Source organism: Cetorhinus maximus, chromosome 16 (genome assembly GCF_964194155.1).
Source record: "Cetorhinus maximus chromosome 16, sCetMax3.hap1.1, whole genome shotgun sequence".
Lineage (NCBI taxonomy): Eukaryota > Metazoa > Chordata > Chondrichthyes > Lamniformes > Cetorhinidae > Cetorhinus > Cetorhinus maximus.
This window is the reverse complement of record NC_135894.1, coordinates 33499500-33514672: the sequence shown is the minus strand read 5'-3', so window position 1 is coordinate 33514672 and position 15173 is coordinate 33499500. Positions and strand designations below refer to the sequence as shown.

Below are 15173 nucleotides of genomic sequence, written 5' to 3'. Positions count from 1 at the left end.
TTGCTCCTTTCCTCCTCCTGGACTCCAGTCCTTGATACTGTTATACAAGGTGGAGCAGACCACTATCATTCTGGAAACACTGGTGGGTACATACTGCAGGGCTGTCCCACTTCCCTCCAGGCACCTGAACTACATTTTCAGCATCCTGATGGCTTGCTCAGTTACAACTCTGGTTCTCATGTGGCTTCTGTTGTACCTTTCTTTCAGGTTCCTCAGAGGTATCATCAGCCATGTCTTCAGAGGGTAGCTCTTGTCACCAAGAAGCCATCTACTGGCCCTGTTTTGAGGTTTGAATATCTCTGGGAGATTTGACTGATGCAGGATAAAACATCACATCAGCTCCCTGGGAATTTTGCACAGATGTATGATGATCTTCTGCTGGTTGTAGACCAGCTGAACATTGAGACAATATAATCTCTCTCAGTTGATGAAGACTGGAGGTGCCTTGATTGCCACACATGTGCAGTTGATAACTCTCCTGACCTCCTGGAAACCAGCAAGAGCAGCAAATCGAAGTGCCCACTCATTTGTACTGGTGTCATGAGTAGTAAAGAGCATAGAAGTGTCAGCCCTGGCAAAAATAGCGTTAGTCACCTGTGAGATGTACTTATGGGCAGTAAATTGCGAGATTCTACAAATATATGCAGGGGTTTGGTGACCTTGCCACTGCTGGCAATGCATGCCCACCTGGTCCACTTAGAAAGAGGCCTTCTTACAGGAGGTTGTAAACATCAGCTACCACCTGACAGGAATTTCTGAGCCCCCTGAGGCATTGGTGCTCAGTCATGTCCAGGAAACTGATCCTAAGCTTGTAAAGCCTGTGTTGGGATATTGCCCCCTGTGAGCTAGAGTTCCATTCTCATTCCATCTGTCCTATGGGATGGCAAGTGGTTACGGTGAAGGCTGCTCCTGCTCCTGCTGCTCCTCCAGCTGCTGGTGGTGCTGGTGTGGCTCCATTTATTCCTTACTGAGGTCCAAGGTAAAGCTGCATAAGTGGCTCCCATGCTGATCTGAAGATTGACAGCTGCAGATCAAAGACAAAAAAATCGAAGGTAGCAGAAATTATCTTCAACGTATGGAAAATCACCTCCCAAGTGGTGAAAGCACACTTTCACAACAAGTCCTGGGAGCAAGACTTTCACTTAGGCAAGGAAGCAGCTGTCAGATCTCAGTATTTAATGCATTTCTTTCTGTTCAATTGCTCAGCCCTGCCAAAACCCACTGTCCTCTCACCATGTTTTCCCTGTGAGTTCCAAGAGGCACGGGAAACCCATGCACACATTGTTAAATTCCTAAACCTGGGTTAAAAGAGCAGCTGATGAACAGTTGACATATTTAACTATGTCAATCTGTATGTCTGTCCACCTGTCCCACGGGGATTTCCCATGCACTGCAGGTCACTCTCAGATTAAAGGTGTAAGTGGGCAGGTCCTGCCAGCTTCCTGACATGCTGGCAGTTTTAGCTGTTTTAACCTGCTGTGGACACAGTAACCCAATCACTTTGAAAAGTTCAAATTCCACACCACCACCTCCCCAGCCCCACCACCGCAACGACCACCACTCCCCCCTCCCCGCAGAGCCCAGACCAGAAAGTTTAAAGCAGGAAATGTAAATTAGGTTTAAATTATGTACAGAAAGAGAAATAAAGATTGGGAAATATAGCTGGGTGTTAAGAGAGGGTGATAAAGGGAAGACACAGAAATAGTGAAAAAACAGAATAATTTTTCTAAAAATCTCCATTCATTTTTTTAATTGGAATAAGACTCCACGCTTTAAAATATTTTTCAGGTCGAGAAGGGTTGTTCACCAATAATTATCACTTATCAAATTATTAAAAACTCAATTATTCCTAAATGCACCAACCCTGATTTTTCCAGCTATCCTTAGTGCAGAACTATTGGGCAAGTAGGTTCACAGTGTTGCAGTCATGTCAGTATCAAATCTATCAGCAAGAACTGTGACAGCACATCCTGTGGGGGAGCAGAATATCTCTGACAGCACCTGCCTGGCTTCCACATTGAACTGCATACATGTGGTCATCAGAACCCCCTAATGCCGGTCAGCGCTGATTGCCTCACTGTTATAATGGCAAAATCAGGGTCATTGTGTTATGAACATTAGTGGTAAGTCTCCAGAATGGGAAGGAGATCATGGTGTTATAATTCATTAATCTCTAAAGGTGAAAGACATGTGCTGCAAGAATTTGGCGAAAGCAAATAAAATGTTAAGATCTACTGTTACGATGTTCCAATACCAAATGTGCCACTCTAATTTACACTTCCTCCTTTTGTAATACCTTGTTTGGGCTTCATCTAAATACTGTATCCAGTTTTGGTCCCCTCACATGGTTGATGATATAGGGCTCGTGGGGAAGATTTAGAAGATAGCCACTAGATTGATACCTAGGCCAGGATTTTCCGTGCCCGCCGGCGTCGGTCGTGTTCGGTGGCATGAGTGGACAATATGTCGTGATCGGTTTCACGACGGTGTGAAACCCGTTGGCGATCGTCTGCTCAGCCCGCCGATGGCAGGCCACATTTCCTGCCATCAGACATTGGGAACCTCATTGTAATAATTCAGCATTTTATTATTAGGCCTGCCCACTAGAATCATTCCCCCACTGGATCGTCTGCAACATAAGCGATGTACACCTGGCGGGCTGCATTTCACTTGGGAGCGCAAGGTTTGTTTGCCTCCCTTGCTTCAGTCAGTACTCTCAGTCATCAGTGCCAGGCTTCACAGGCAGCACCATATCACTTTTAGGGGGGCTCATGTGTAGGTCCTTACCTACCAGATCAGCCATACGTGGGTGGCTTTTCAACAGCTGAAGGGCAAGGTCTTGCTTGGGGGAAGGGGAGAAGTGACCTCAGGAAGGGAAGAGGCTGCGAGACAAGAGCTGTACTGGGGAAGGAGGGTATCCTAGGGTGTGTGTGTGGGGGCACATGTTGATCCGTGCAAGTGGCTTCAAGATGGTGAGGGTTGAGGAGGCAATCTCTAGTGGAGATGAGGCCAGATGGACATGTGAGGGTATGTGTGTGAGAATGGGTGGTGATGTCCCTTGAGCTGGCAGTGAATGAGATGCCAGTGAATGTGTGATGGGCTTGAGCGTGTGAGTTTAAAGTGATGAGATGGTTGCCATATCCTGGCTGCACAGATGAGATCATTCATCCCCTATCTGCATTAGATGGCCGACCTCTTCTGTGCGTCATTAGCACTAACCACCGTTGCCGCTGCCTGCCATGCTGGATTAGTGATGCCGCTGCCCAGAGCAGGGTAGGGGACATCATGGCGGGCCTCCACGGCGTCCAAATGGTATTCCAGAAATGCATCATTAAACTTGGGGGCTGCAGTCTTTTTGCCTTTCGTGGACAGCTTCCCTGCAGTAGTCGTGGGCTTGAAGCACTGAGATGTGTGTGTGTGTGCCTGGACTTTAAATATGGCACCTGGCATGATGAAGTGGCAAAGTGATGGTGTGGCGGACGAATGAGAGCCCACCTGCCATGGAAACGGCGTGTTTCTCGGGAACGCATAAGTAGTGCAGGTTTGGGATGATACGGCGTGAAAACCTGCCATCGCAACCAGCAGCTAAAACATTGTTTTACCCGCCCGCTACTGCACTTAATGGAAATCTGGGATGATTCCGCCTTTAGTATAAAAGCCTTTAGTTACCATGATACACTTAGAGAGTTAGGTCTTTTTACTTTAGAAAAGTTTAAACTTCAGAGAGGTTAAATTGAGAGCCTTAAAATAATGGGGTAGCTTATTTTGAATAGAGAAAAAAAAACAAATGGGGAAGATATTTCAAGTATTTTATTGGGTTTCAATTCCAGTAATGAAAACATGCAATTTTCATATCATGTATCAATTTATTAGGCCATAATTTTTTTAATTCATTCATGGGATGTGTGCCCATCCCTAACTGCCCTTGAGAAGGTTGCAGTGAGCTGCCTTCTTAAATCACCGCAGTCCATGTGGTGTAGGTACACCCACAGTGCTATTCCCTTCCTAGGTTGTTACCAGGTGGTCCTTCCAGTTTCATTCCTTTTAGACTTTTTTTCAGCGGTTTGATACAACTGAGTGGCTTGCTAGGCCATTTCAGAGTCAACCACTTTGAAGTCACATGTCGGCCAGACCAGATAAGGACAGCAGATGGGTTTTTACAACGATCAACAATGGTTGGTCACTTTTAATTCCACATTTTTTATTAAACTCAAATCCCACAATCTGCCATGGTGGGATTCAAACCCCGGTCTCCAGAGCATTACCCTGGGTCTCTGGATTACTAGTCCAGTGACAATACCACTTTGCCACCACCTCCCCCTGTAACCTGGCACCTTAATGGTGTTTGCTGTCAGTTAGACTTATCCTTGTATGTTTAGGTTTTTAGATTTTTTCCCCATGGCAATAAAGTGTGAATTGATAACGTCTCAGTGAGAGAAACCAGGCACCTGGACCCGAGTGAATAGGGCAACAACTGTGTATTTCCTTAACCAATCAGATTGATGGATTGTGAAATTAACAGCGCACGGATTGAGGAGGAAGTGTAAATTAAGACTGGGTGAATTTAACATCAAATCAGGTACAAAAAGAGAAATAAAACAAGAGAAAGGAAGATTAGATTAAGAGAGAAAAAAGGCAGTAACATGAAAAAAATCAATAGGTTTTACATTTTAAAAATCTCCAGCAATTAAAACATGAAGGAGTACGACTCCACAATTGTAATAGATCATTTTCAGTACCAAAGCGATTGTTGGCTGTAATTAAGACTTTATCATGTTGTTTAAAGGGTACTTAAACTGAAATGGACATGTGTTGAGTTTGGTTTATGCCCACTACGGAAGTACAGCATATTCACATCATTCAATGCTTTTCAATGGTGATTTCAAAGCTGTTTCCGTGAATCTAACAATGGAAGCTAACTCAGACAGCAGCTTTTGGATATTTGAGTTTAACTATGCATCTGCCTCTTGCCAGAAATTACTGTACTGCTTGTGTATAAATAATGATGAGTGCCATTAGCCTCACTGTTATTTTGACAGCAAATCATGTTCCAAGTATTTTTCTCCACTTTGGCTATATTTCAATTGCACAATTTATATTACACACTATAAGGTTCCAGCAGATGACACTGAAAGTCCCTTGCAATACAAACATTCCATGATAACAGCTATGAAACGCTCCAAAGTTCAGAAAGGCAGCCATTTACATTAACTTATCAACTTACTTAGTCAGTCATTCAATGGATTGTGAGAACCAAAATACTAACATACCACTTCATTTAACTGGCTATTTAATGAACTGTAAGGGTTCAACTTTACAAGTTAATACATACATCGTGCAGGTTGTGATCCTCTTGCTCAAATTCCTGATTTCGACTTTGGTCACACAAAACTCTGTGCTAGGAGCACTAACTTATAAAATGTAATCCTGTAGGTGAAACAGACAAGTTGTTGGCTACTTCTATACTTCAAATGTCTATTGATTAGCTGCAATACCAGCAGAAAAGTTATTCAACTGGCACAATATAATTGTGCCTTTTCACCTTTCTCCTAACTATGCTTCAGTTCTGCCGAAGGGTCGTGAAGACTCGAAACGTTAACTGATTTCTTCTCCACCGATGCTGCCAGACCTGCTGAGTTTTTCCAGGTAATTCTGTTTTTGTTTTGGCACAATATAATGTTGTGTTACACAGCTGTATTGACAATTTAACTGTCTCAAGTTTAGACTGGTAGTAAATAATACAAAAAGAGCGAATTATTTTGTTTTTGCTCAAATATAATGGGCATTGATCAAAATACCAGTTACTCTCAATTTTAAATTGGCCAATTTATTCCAATAGGAACTTGAAAATGGGAATGAGAGAAAAATCGATGATCACAATGTACTTGCAGTAATGCCCATTTCACACAACTCTAACTTAATTGGCATGCGACCTGCAGTTACTAAGAGAATGTAGCCATATGTCATCTCAAGATCAAAATTTCTCAGCCACAAAGATGTTCCTCTGGTGAATTTCAGGTTTGACAGAGCTGGGATTTCTGGTAGAATCTGGTAGAAAGAATCCTCATTCTTTGCTCCAAATCTCACCTGCCATTAATTTGCATAGAGGGGTGACAGGTGAAAAGTACTTCCAGCCAAAATTCATGTTTAAGGTAACAGAAGGGAAGCGAATTCCACACACTAATCTCTCTTTCACTGAGTGCCCTGCATGTCAGGTTGAACCTGGCACAAAGCTGGATCAGAAGTCAATTTGAGGCCCACTGAAGGTTCTTGGTCTGATTCATGCAGCCTTAAAGAAATTGTGGCACATCATGGTTCTTTTTGGGCCCAATTTAGATCAAATGTGCCTTTCTTAATAAAATTTCCTAGCTCTTGGTGCTGGCTTGGTGTCAGACCCTGCTACCCCTTGATACATATGGCGCTTGAGTGGTCATAATTTGGTACAAGTGTAATAAAAGTATTGCTAAGGTATGCAGTAAGTTTCTAGAGAGTGAAGTGAAAGAACCGCTTGCTCTTTACATCTGTTTACTATTGAATAGCTTTAAATGATTAAAAATAAATTCTGCTTAGCTCTTCAAACAGTTTCACACATGCTGGATTCTTTTCAACAATTCTATTTTAGGGGCGAGTGTTGCTTCAAGTGGATGATAGTTGACAGGTCTGTTAATATTATTGTAACTACATTTGAGGAAAAGGTAGAACTTGCAAAAACAAGTAATAAAGTAAATTAAAATGCACAATCATTTTCTCGTTGCAGGTATTGTCAGTTTCTGTCTTGTAAATATGTATGTTTATGAATAATCATGCATTATATATCATTGGTTCTGACTGTTAATAAAGAGGTATCTGCATTTAATTGAGCATTCATTCACTCTTTAAAAGTGTATTAAATTTGGCTTCAAACCAGCACTTTAGCCAAAATCTGACCTGATGGAAGAAAGCTCGAATCTCTGTTGATCTCCTCACCTGTAAATTAGATCTCCAGCGTACAGACGGAGGAAGAGGCAGAATTCAACAAGTTAAACAGAGTCCTGTTATCAACTGAAAAATTTTCTGTAGAACAGGAAGAATAGAGCACAGGACCTTCCTCAGGGTCCTAGTGCCTTTGGAGTAATTGAAACTGGCCCATTTTCATTCATGCTGACTTCACAGTGATTGTTCGAAAACAGCAAAACATAAAAGTTCAAAAGAATCATTTTAAACATGTAATGAACACATTCAACATCAGTGATATGTAGTTAGAGATGTTTTAAAATTAATTGCCCATCCAAGGCAATTTTAAGTGACACTGAGATAGGCAAACTTTATCTGCATGTTCCTTCCCAAATGCACTCTGACCTCATTTGATCAATGTACTGTGGGTCAATAACAAATCAACAGTCATTTGTGAGACTGTTCCATAGCAATGCAGATTCAATGGGCTGAACCTTAACTCCAAAAAGCAGGTGGGTTGGGTTCTAGCAAAGGTTAGAATGCAAAAAATATGAAACAGGAGCAGAATCTGCCTTGAACTTGCCCAAATCCGGATTTAACGAAAGTGAGATGAAGGATGGGCGTACAACTCAATTGCAGGAAGCAGGACCACAGCTGGATGGGTTTTCCTTTTCTCTCCACCCATCCCATTCTCCACTCCTTCACATATGCCATTCTCCCCGTTGCTGCACATCCCATTCTCCCTCTCCTCATTTAGATCCCAGTCTATGTCCCCTCATACATTGCATTCTATTTCTCCTGGTCCAGTCACTTTCATCCAGCTTAGACCCTCTCCAGCCCTCATAGGTTGACCAGCTGCATGGGGAATTTTCCCAAGTCTCTCCTATTTCCACAACTCATGACCAATGAATCCAGAGTGCTCTCACCTCCTGAAGCTCATTCTATCCTGGGGCTCAGAGACTTTGTCTGACCCATTGTCTCCTGCTCTCACTGTGTGCTGCTTACCTGCCACTTCAGCCCCATAGAGCTTGCAGTCCCTCCAATTACAGGTTCTCTCTCTCTTCTCCTGCAATCATAGATTCACTCTTTACTGTGCTCTCTTCTCCAATCATGGATGCCCTCTCTCACATGCTCACTGCCCCTCCAATCTCAGATTCCCTCTCTCCCCTGCACTCACTGCTCCTCCAATCACAGATTCTCTCTCTCCAACACTCACTGCTCCTACAATCAAAGATTCCCTCTCTCCCGCACTCACTGCTCCTCCAATCACAGATTCTCTCTCCCCTGCACTCATTGCTCCTCCAATCAAAGATTCCCTCTCTCCCCAGCACTCATTGCTCCTCCAGTCACAGATTCTCTCTCTCCAACACTCACTGCTCCTACAGTCAAAGATTCCCTCTCCCCTGCACTCACTGCTCCTCCAATCACAGAACCCCTCTCTCCTGCACTCATTGCTCCTCCAATCACAGAATCCCTCTCTCCCACACTCACTGCTCCTCCAATCACAGAATCCCTCTCTCCCACACCCACTGTTCGTCCAATCAGAATCCCTCTCTCCCACACTCACTGCTCCTCCAATCACAGAAACCCTCTCTCCCACACTAATTGTTCGTCCAATCAGAATCCCTCTCTCCCGCACTCACTGCTTCTCCAATCACAGAATCCCTCTCTCCCGCACTCACTGCTCCTCCAATCACAGAATCCCTCTCTCCCACACTCACTGCTCCTCCAATCACAGAAACTCTCTCTCCCACACTCACTGTTCGTCCAATCAGAATCCCTCTCTCCCGCACTCACTGCTCCTCCAATCACAGAATCCCTCTCTCCCACACTCACTGCTCCTCCAATCACAGAATCCCTCTCTCCCGCACTCACTGCTCCTCCAATCACAGAATCCCTCTCTCCCGCACTCACTGCTCCTCCAATCACAGAATCCCTCTCTCCCGCACTCACTGCTCCTCCAATCACAGAATCCCTCTCTCCCGCACTCACTGCTCCTCCAATCACAGAATCCCTCTCTCCCGCACTCACTGCTCCTCCAATCACAGAATCCCTCTCTCCCGCACTCACTGCTCCTCCAATCACAGAATCCCTCTCTCCCGCACTCACTGCTCCTCCAATCACAGAATCCCTCTCTCCCGCACTCACTGCTCCTCCAATCACAGAATCTCTCTCTCCCGCACTCACTGCTCCTCCAATCACAGAATCCCTCTCTCCCACACTCACTGCTCCTCCAATCACAGAATCTCTCTCTCCCACACTCACTGCTCCTCCAATCACAGAATCCCTCTCTCCCGCACTCACTGCTCCTCCAATCACAGAATCTCTCTCTCCCACACTCACTGCTCCTCCAATCACAGAATCCCTCTCTCCCGCACTCACTGCTCCTCCAATCACAGAATCCCTCTCTCCCGCACTCACTGCTCCTCCAATCACAGAATCCCTCTCTCCCGCACTCACTGCTCCTCCAATCACAGAATCCCTCTCTCCCGCACTCACTGCTCCTCCAGTCACAGAATCCCTCTCTCCCGCACTCACTGCTCCTCCAATCACAGAATCCCTCTCTCCCGCACTCACTGCTCCTCCAATCACAGAATCCTTCTCTCCCGCACTCACTGCTCCTCCAATCACAGAATCCCTCTCTCCCGCACTCACTGCTCCTCCAATCACAGAATCCCTCTCTCCCACACTCACTGCTCCTCCAATCACAGAATCCCTCTCTCCCACACTCACTGCTCCTCCAATCACAGAATCCTTCTCTCCCGCACTCACTGCTCCTCCAATCACAGAATCCCTCTCTCCCGCACTCACTGCTCCTCTAATCACAGAATCCCTCTCTCCCGCACTCACTGCTCCTCTAATCACAGAATCCCTCTCTCCCGCACTCACTGCTCCTCTAATCACAGAATCCCTTTCTCCTGCACTCACTGCTCCTCCAATCACAGAATCCCTTTCTCCCGCACTCACTGCTCCTCTAATCACAGAATCCCTCTCTCCCGCACTCACTCCTCCTCCAATCACAGAATCCTTCTCTCCCGCACTCACTGCTCCTCCAATCACAGATTTCCTCTCTCCCGCACTCACTGCTCCTCCAATCACAGAATCCCTCTCTCCCCCGCTCACTGCTCCTCCAATCACAGAATCCCTTTCTCCTGCACTCACTGCTCCTCCAATCACAGAATCCTTCTCTCCCGCACTCACTGCTCCTCCAATCACAGAATCTCTCTCTCCCAATCACAGCTGCATTTTCTCCCACTCTCTCTCCAGCTGTTCACATTTTTGTAGTTGGTGTTCGATTCTGTTTCACCCCCTGCATGATTCACTGTTTTGACCAGCCAGTTTATTTCCATACAGGATACAATTCAGATTGCTGTGCAGCTATGCCTGCATGCACCTCAGAAGGAACACTGGTCGCATGTAAATGATGTAAAAGAATGGAGGAAAAGCTATTACCAGAGCAAGCTGGCTACATTGAGACAGCTAAGAATAGAAGCGAACGAGGGCAGTCCCATAGAGATGGTCCATAAAGTAGAGTCAGTGGAGGAGGATGGATTGGTCAACAATGCCAAAATGCTGTGGATAGACCAAGTGTGAATAAGGCACCAAGGGCACAAAATTCAGTTATGTAGTGCCAATATCTTAGGCACTACGGGTGTCATTTCAGGTCCAACATGGTGTCTACACTGCACACTTCTGGTGCGAGCCGCAGTTGATGCCATTTTGGTGAGGGTGTTAGTAGGGGTGCAGGGAATTTGCACCAGAAGAAAGCAGAGTTGGCAGATGTAACTTCAGTCAGTGTGTAACACTGATTTGACTGCAGCAGTGCCATTTTCAACCTCCATGCTCCAACTATTACCTCATAATTTGCACAGCCCAGCTCAGCCCACCCATCCTTCACCAGCGTTATTTAAAGGGATCATCAGTAGCTTTCAAGTTGGTTGCTGATCAATTTCTACTGGCTGCTGTTGTGTTATTAGAAGTGTTGGTTTGTACTGCACATTAAAATTACTGCAGTCTACAGGGAGTGGTGTAGCATATAGTGAAGACTTTGGTTATATTGAATCACTTGCCCTCAGATATGGGTGCAGTAGAAACTCCATATCTGCCCATGACCTTCAGGGAGTAATTCTCCTACCTCAATCTCAGCAAGAGTGCTCACTGAAATCTGTTGCAGCTTTAACTGCAGCCTTACAGAAGGATGAGAATATTTACAACAGGCGATATTTACAGCATCTCATGGTTTTCTGTGTGTAGTTGTATAATGGAGAATTGTATGCAAAAAGAGCTGAATATATTTCTCAGCGAAAAGCAGGCAGAGCAAGCATGTGGCTTCATCGCAGGCTTCCTCACTTTGCAGGTACCGTATGGAATCTATTATTGGATTAGTTATTTTGTATTTTGCATTTTATTTCTGCTTTGCTCTTGATTTTAAACGTGTATTGAATATTTCATATTATTTTGTATTGCATTTTACTTTGTAAACATTGATGTAAACCTAATGGTGATTGTGCTTTAATTAATTAATCAATAATGATCAGTGTTTTCCCAAGACTTTGTTTTCCATATTGGCCATCAGGTGTTTGGTTTACGCCTCTGTTTTCCCTTTCTAAGCGAGACTACTAAAATAAAAGTTTTAAAAAAAATTTTTACGCAGAAGTCCTTTTTCTTACGGCATTCAATGACCCTTGGACTACAAGCCAGGACAATGAATAGCCTTACATGGTGTGGTCAACTATGATATGGAATCAGGAATTGAAGTTTGATTGATGGACATACAACTTGATTGACGGCAGATCAAAGGATGCATAAACAACTTGAATATGGCAAAGTCCATGAAAGCCTGCAGTGCCTGTGGGGAAAACTGATCGGGGGCGTATGTTTACCAGACATGTTTTGGAAATGTCTGAACAAGGCCTTGAAAGGCTGGAATGCGGCCAGAAATTTGGCTTAAAGAGACACTGTTTCCAGGATTCACTGCTGCAGTCAGAGTGGAATAGCCAACCACTGGAGACTACGGGAGGAAGGGCGGAAACAGAGTGACTGACCGTGGTGCCCTCCCACTGTGAGGTTATTCGGAGACTTGGTCATGTATGAACCAATGGGAATTTTACCAAATTAGGTTCCTGTCCTGGAACAGACTAATTTGGAGTCATCCATTTTGGGGAGCTGTCATGAGCAGATCAATTTGGAGTTAACGTTTATAACATATTGAATATCGCTGTAATATAGTATATATAATATGTAAGTAGAGTTGTTTTTCTTCCTTCCTTTTCAAATATAAAGTGCTTTCTCCTTTCAATAAAGTTATCTGTCTTTCTTATTACTCCTCTCTTTTATATTACCAATTATAATTGCTACACATTATTATTATTTTAATTATCATTAGTCAATATTCAATAAAATTGTTGTTTTAATACATTACTTGGCATTATCACTCATTTCTGTTACGTCCAGAGTACGGCTCCAAACCTAAGTGAGACTCCATTGGGGCTCTCATGTCCCTCCTACAGTGCAATTCTAAAGGGGGTGCAAGAGCAGGGGGACCTAGGGGTATATGTGCACAAATCTTTGCAGGTGGCAGCGCTAGCTGAGAATAGGGTTAAAAAGAAAAGGGGGTCCTGGGTTTTATAAATAGAGACATAGGGAGGAGTTTTCCGTGCCTGTTGCCAGCCGGCGTGTTTGGTGGCATGAGCAGACAATATGGCGAGAAGGCCAAAAATCGGTTTTACGACGTTGTGAAACCAATTTACAATCGTCTGCTCTGCCCATCAATGGCCGGCCGTGTTTCCAGCCATCGGACATCGGGAACTTCATTGTAACGCATCTGCATATCATTATAAACCCAGCTCGCCGGAATCATCCCTCCGTGCTGGATCATCCGAGTACATTGGCATGATTGCAGTCCGACGTGTTTCACAACTGTACATAAGTGACATGTACCTGGCCAGCTGCACTTTGCTCAGGACTTCAAGGTTTGTTTGCCTATCTTGTTTTGGGGCAGCACTTACAGTCATCAGCACCAGGCTTTGCAGGCAGCATCACATCACTTTGATGCAGGACTCCCAGGCGGGTCTCTACCTACCAGACCAGCAATTAGGCGGGGGTGGCTTTTCAATGGCTGCAAGGCTAGGGCTTGCTTGGGGAAGGGGGAGAAGTGGCCTCAGGCAAGGGAGGAGGTTGCAGGGCGAGGGCTGTTCTGGGGAAGGCGGGATATCCCAGAGTTTGCTTGTTGGTGGGGGCAGGGGGGGCACAAGTTGATCTGTGCAAGTGGCGTTAAGATGGTGAGGGCTGAGGAGACAGTTTCCAGAGGAGATGAGGCCAGATGGAGAAGTGCAGGTGTGTGAGAGAGTGAGTGGCGATGTTCCTTGAGACGCCAGTGAATGAGATGCCAGTGAATGTGTGATGGGCTTGAGTGCGAGAGTTCAGAGTGATGAGATGGTTGCTTTACCCTGGCCACATGGATGAGATTATTCATCCTCTTTCTGCATTGGATGGCCAACCTCTTCTGTGCAGCATTGGCACTGACCACCACTGCCATCACCCCCCAAGCTGGAGAGGTAAGACTGCTGAAAGTCCTCTGGCCAGAGCAGGGTTAGAGGACATCACTGTGGGCCCCCACAGGGTCCAAAAGGCATTTCAGGTATGAATCTCTGAATCAGGGGTGCTGCGGTCATCTTGCCTTTTGGCACCATGACTTCTGCACGGCAGTCCTAGGCTGGAAGCATTGAGAGGTGTGCACGTGGCTGCACTTTTAATATGACACTTGGCGTGAGGAAGTGGCAAAGTGACTGCCTGGTGGGCAATTGAAAGCATGCCCGCCATTGAAATGGCATGTTTCCTAGGAATGCATGATTAATGAGGCGGGATTGGGATGATATGGCATGAAAAGCCAACATTCTGGTCGGAGAATAAAATGTTATTTTTCCTGTCTGCTACCGCACTTAGTGCAAATCTGGGATGATTTCGCCCAAAGAGTACAAAAACAAGGAAGTTGTGGTGAACCTTTATAAAACACTGGTTCAACCACAACTGGAGTATTCTCCAATTCTGAGCACCACATTTTAGGTAGAATGTGAAGTCTTTAGAGAGAGAGCAAAAAAGATTGACGAGAATGGTCCCAGGAATGAGAGACATGGGGAATGATTGGAGAATGATTGGTTGTTCTCCTTAGAGAAGTTTGAAAGATGTTCAAAATCATGAGGCATCTAGAAAGAGTTTGTAGGGAGAAACTGTTCCATTGATAGAAAGGTCGAGGGGCAGAGGACAATAATATAAGGTTAATGATAAAAGAACTAAGGACAACATGAAGAAAATATTTTTGCATAGTAAGCAGTTGGCATCTGGAATGCACTGCATGAGGGTGTGGTGGAGGCAGATTCAATCATGGTTTTCAAAAGAGAATTGGATCTGAAGAGAAAACATTTGCAGGACAATGGGGTAAAGGCAGGGGAGTGGAACAAGCTGATCTGCTCTTGCAGAGAACCAGCAGGGACACGATAGGCCAGATGGCCTCCTCCTGTGCTGTAATCATTCCATGAGTCTATGACTTGAATTTTGCGTTCCAAGGTTGGGCGCGTGCCCAACTTGAACGCACGTAAAATTGCGAGAAATGACATCGGATGCACAGCCCAATATCATGTCATCATGCTAGCGTGGAACATTACGGCGGGCACGCACAGGAGTCGGAAGCATGCCCTCTGGCAGATAAGTGGGTAATTAAGCCCGTTAAGGAGGTAATTGTCAGTGATTTTATGCGACCCGTCAACGTTTATGGTTGGCAGACGGGTCAAATGGCCAGGCGGCCTTCACGTTTTCACTACAAAACACATCCAGGACGGGATGAAAATTCTGGGGTTAAATAAAATAAAAAATGTTTGAGGGATGATCTGCCATGTAGTCTGCTGCCAGCTGCTTACATTGACAGTTTGTCACAGTTTGCAGCAGTTTATTCAGCTCCCTGAGGCAGCTCCACAGCAGCCGTCAGCCTTCAGGGAGCATGAGCCCGCACTCTCCCTTCTCTCGGAGCCCGGCCTCTTCCCGCGCCCCCCTGGCAGCGCTGAGCCTTTCTCGGCGCACATTTCGTGCTGGCTGGCCATTAATTGGGCTCAGGTGCCGATCACGGGTGGAAAAGCATTTTGCGTCCGTTTCCGGGCCCGCTAATCGCGCGCACTCGACGAACGCAAGATTCAGGCCTATGATTCTAAGACAGCAGCAGCTCGTGGCGGCACCAGATATCTGGC

At 45.3% G+C, this 15173-nt stretch overlaps 1 protein-coding gene across 5 annotated transcripts in view; it reads right to left on the bottom strand.

Moving 5' to 3' along the window:
• The window catches only part of hao2 (hydroxyacid oxidase 2 (long chain)), a 337305-nt gene that overhangs the window by 15342 nt on the left and 306790 nt on the right, over window positions 1-15173 (bottom strand). The window contains exons 1-3 of one of the 5 annotated variants that reach the window (XM_078559620.1): window positions 6928-7041; window positions 5271-5427; window positions 197-1024 (exon numbers count right to left, since the gene is read on the bottom strand). The exons of 1 other annotated variant lie outside the window; for it this stretch is intronic. In XM_078559620.1, the coding sequence (XP_078415746.1) occupies window positions 197-225 (29 nt within the window). In that variant the 5' untranslated portion in view covers window positions 226-1024; window positions 5271-5427; window positions 6928-7041. Of the gene's footprint in view, window positions 1-196; window positions 1025-5270; window positions 5428-6872; window positions 6897-6927; window positions 7042-15173 lie in introns of those variants that run through there. 3 more of the 5 variants (XM_078559622.1, XM_078559621.1, XM_078559624.1) reach the window with 3 other exon arrangements.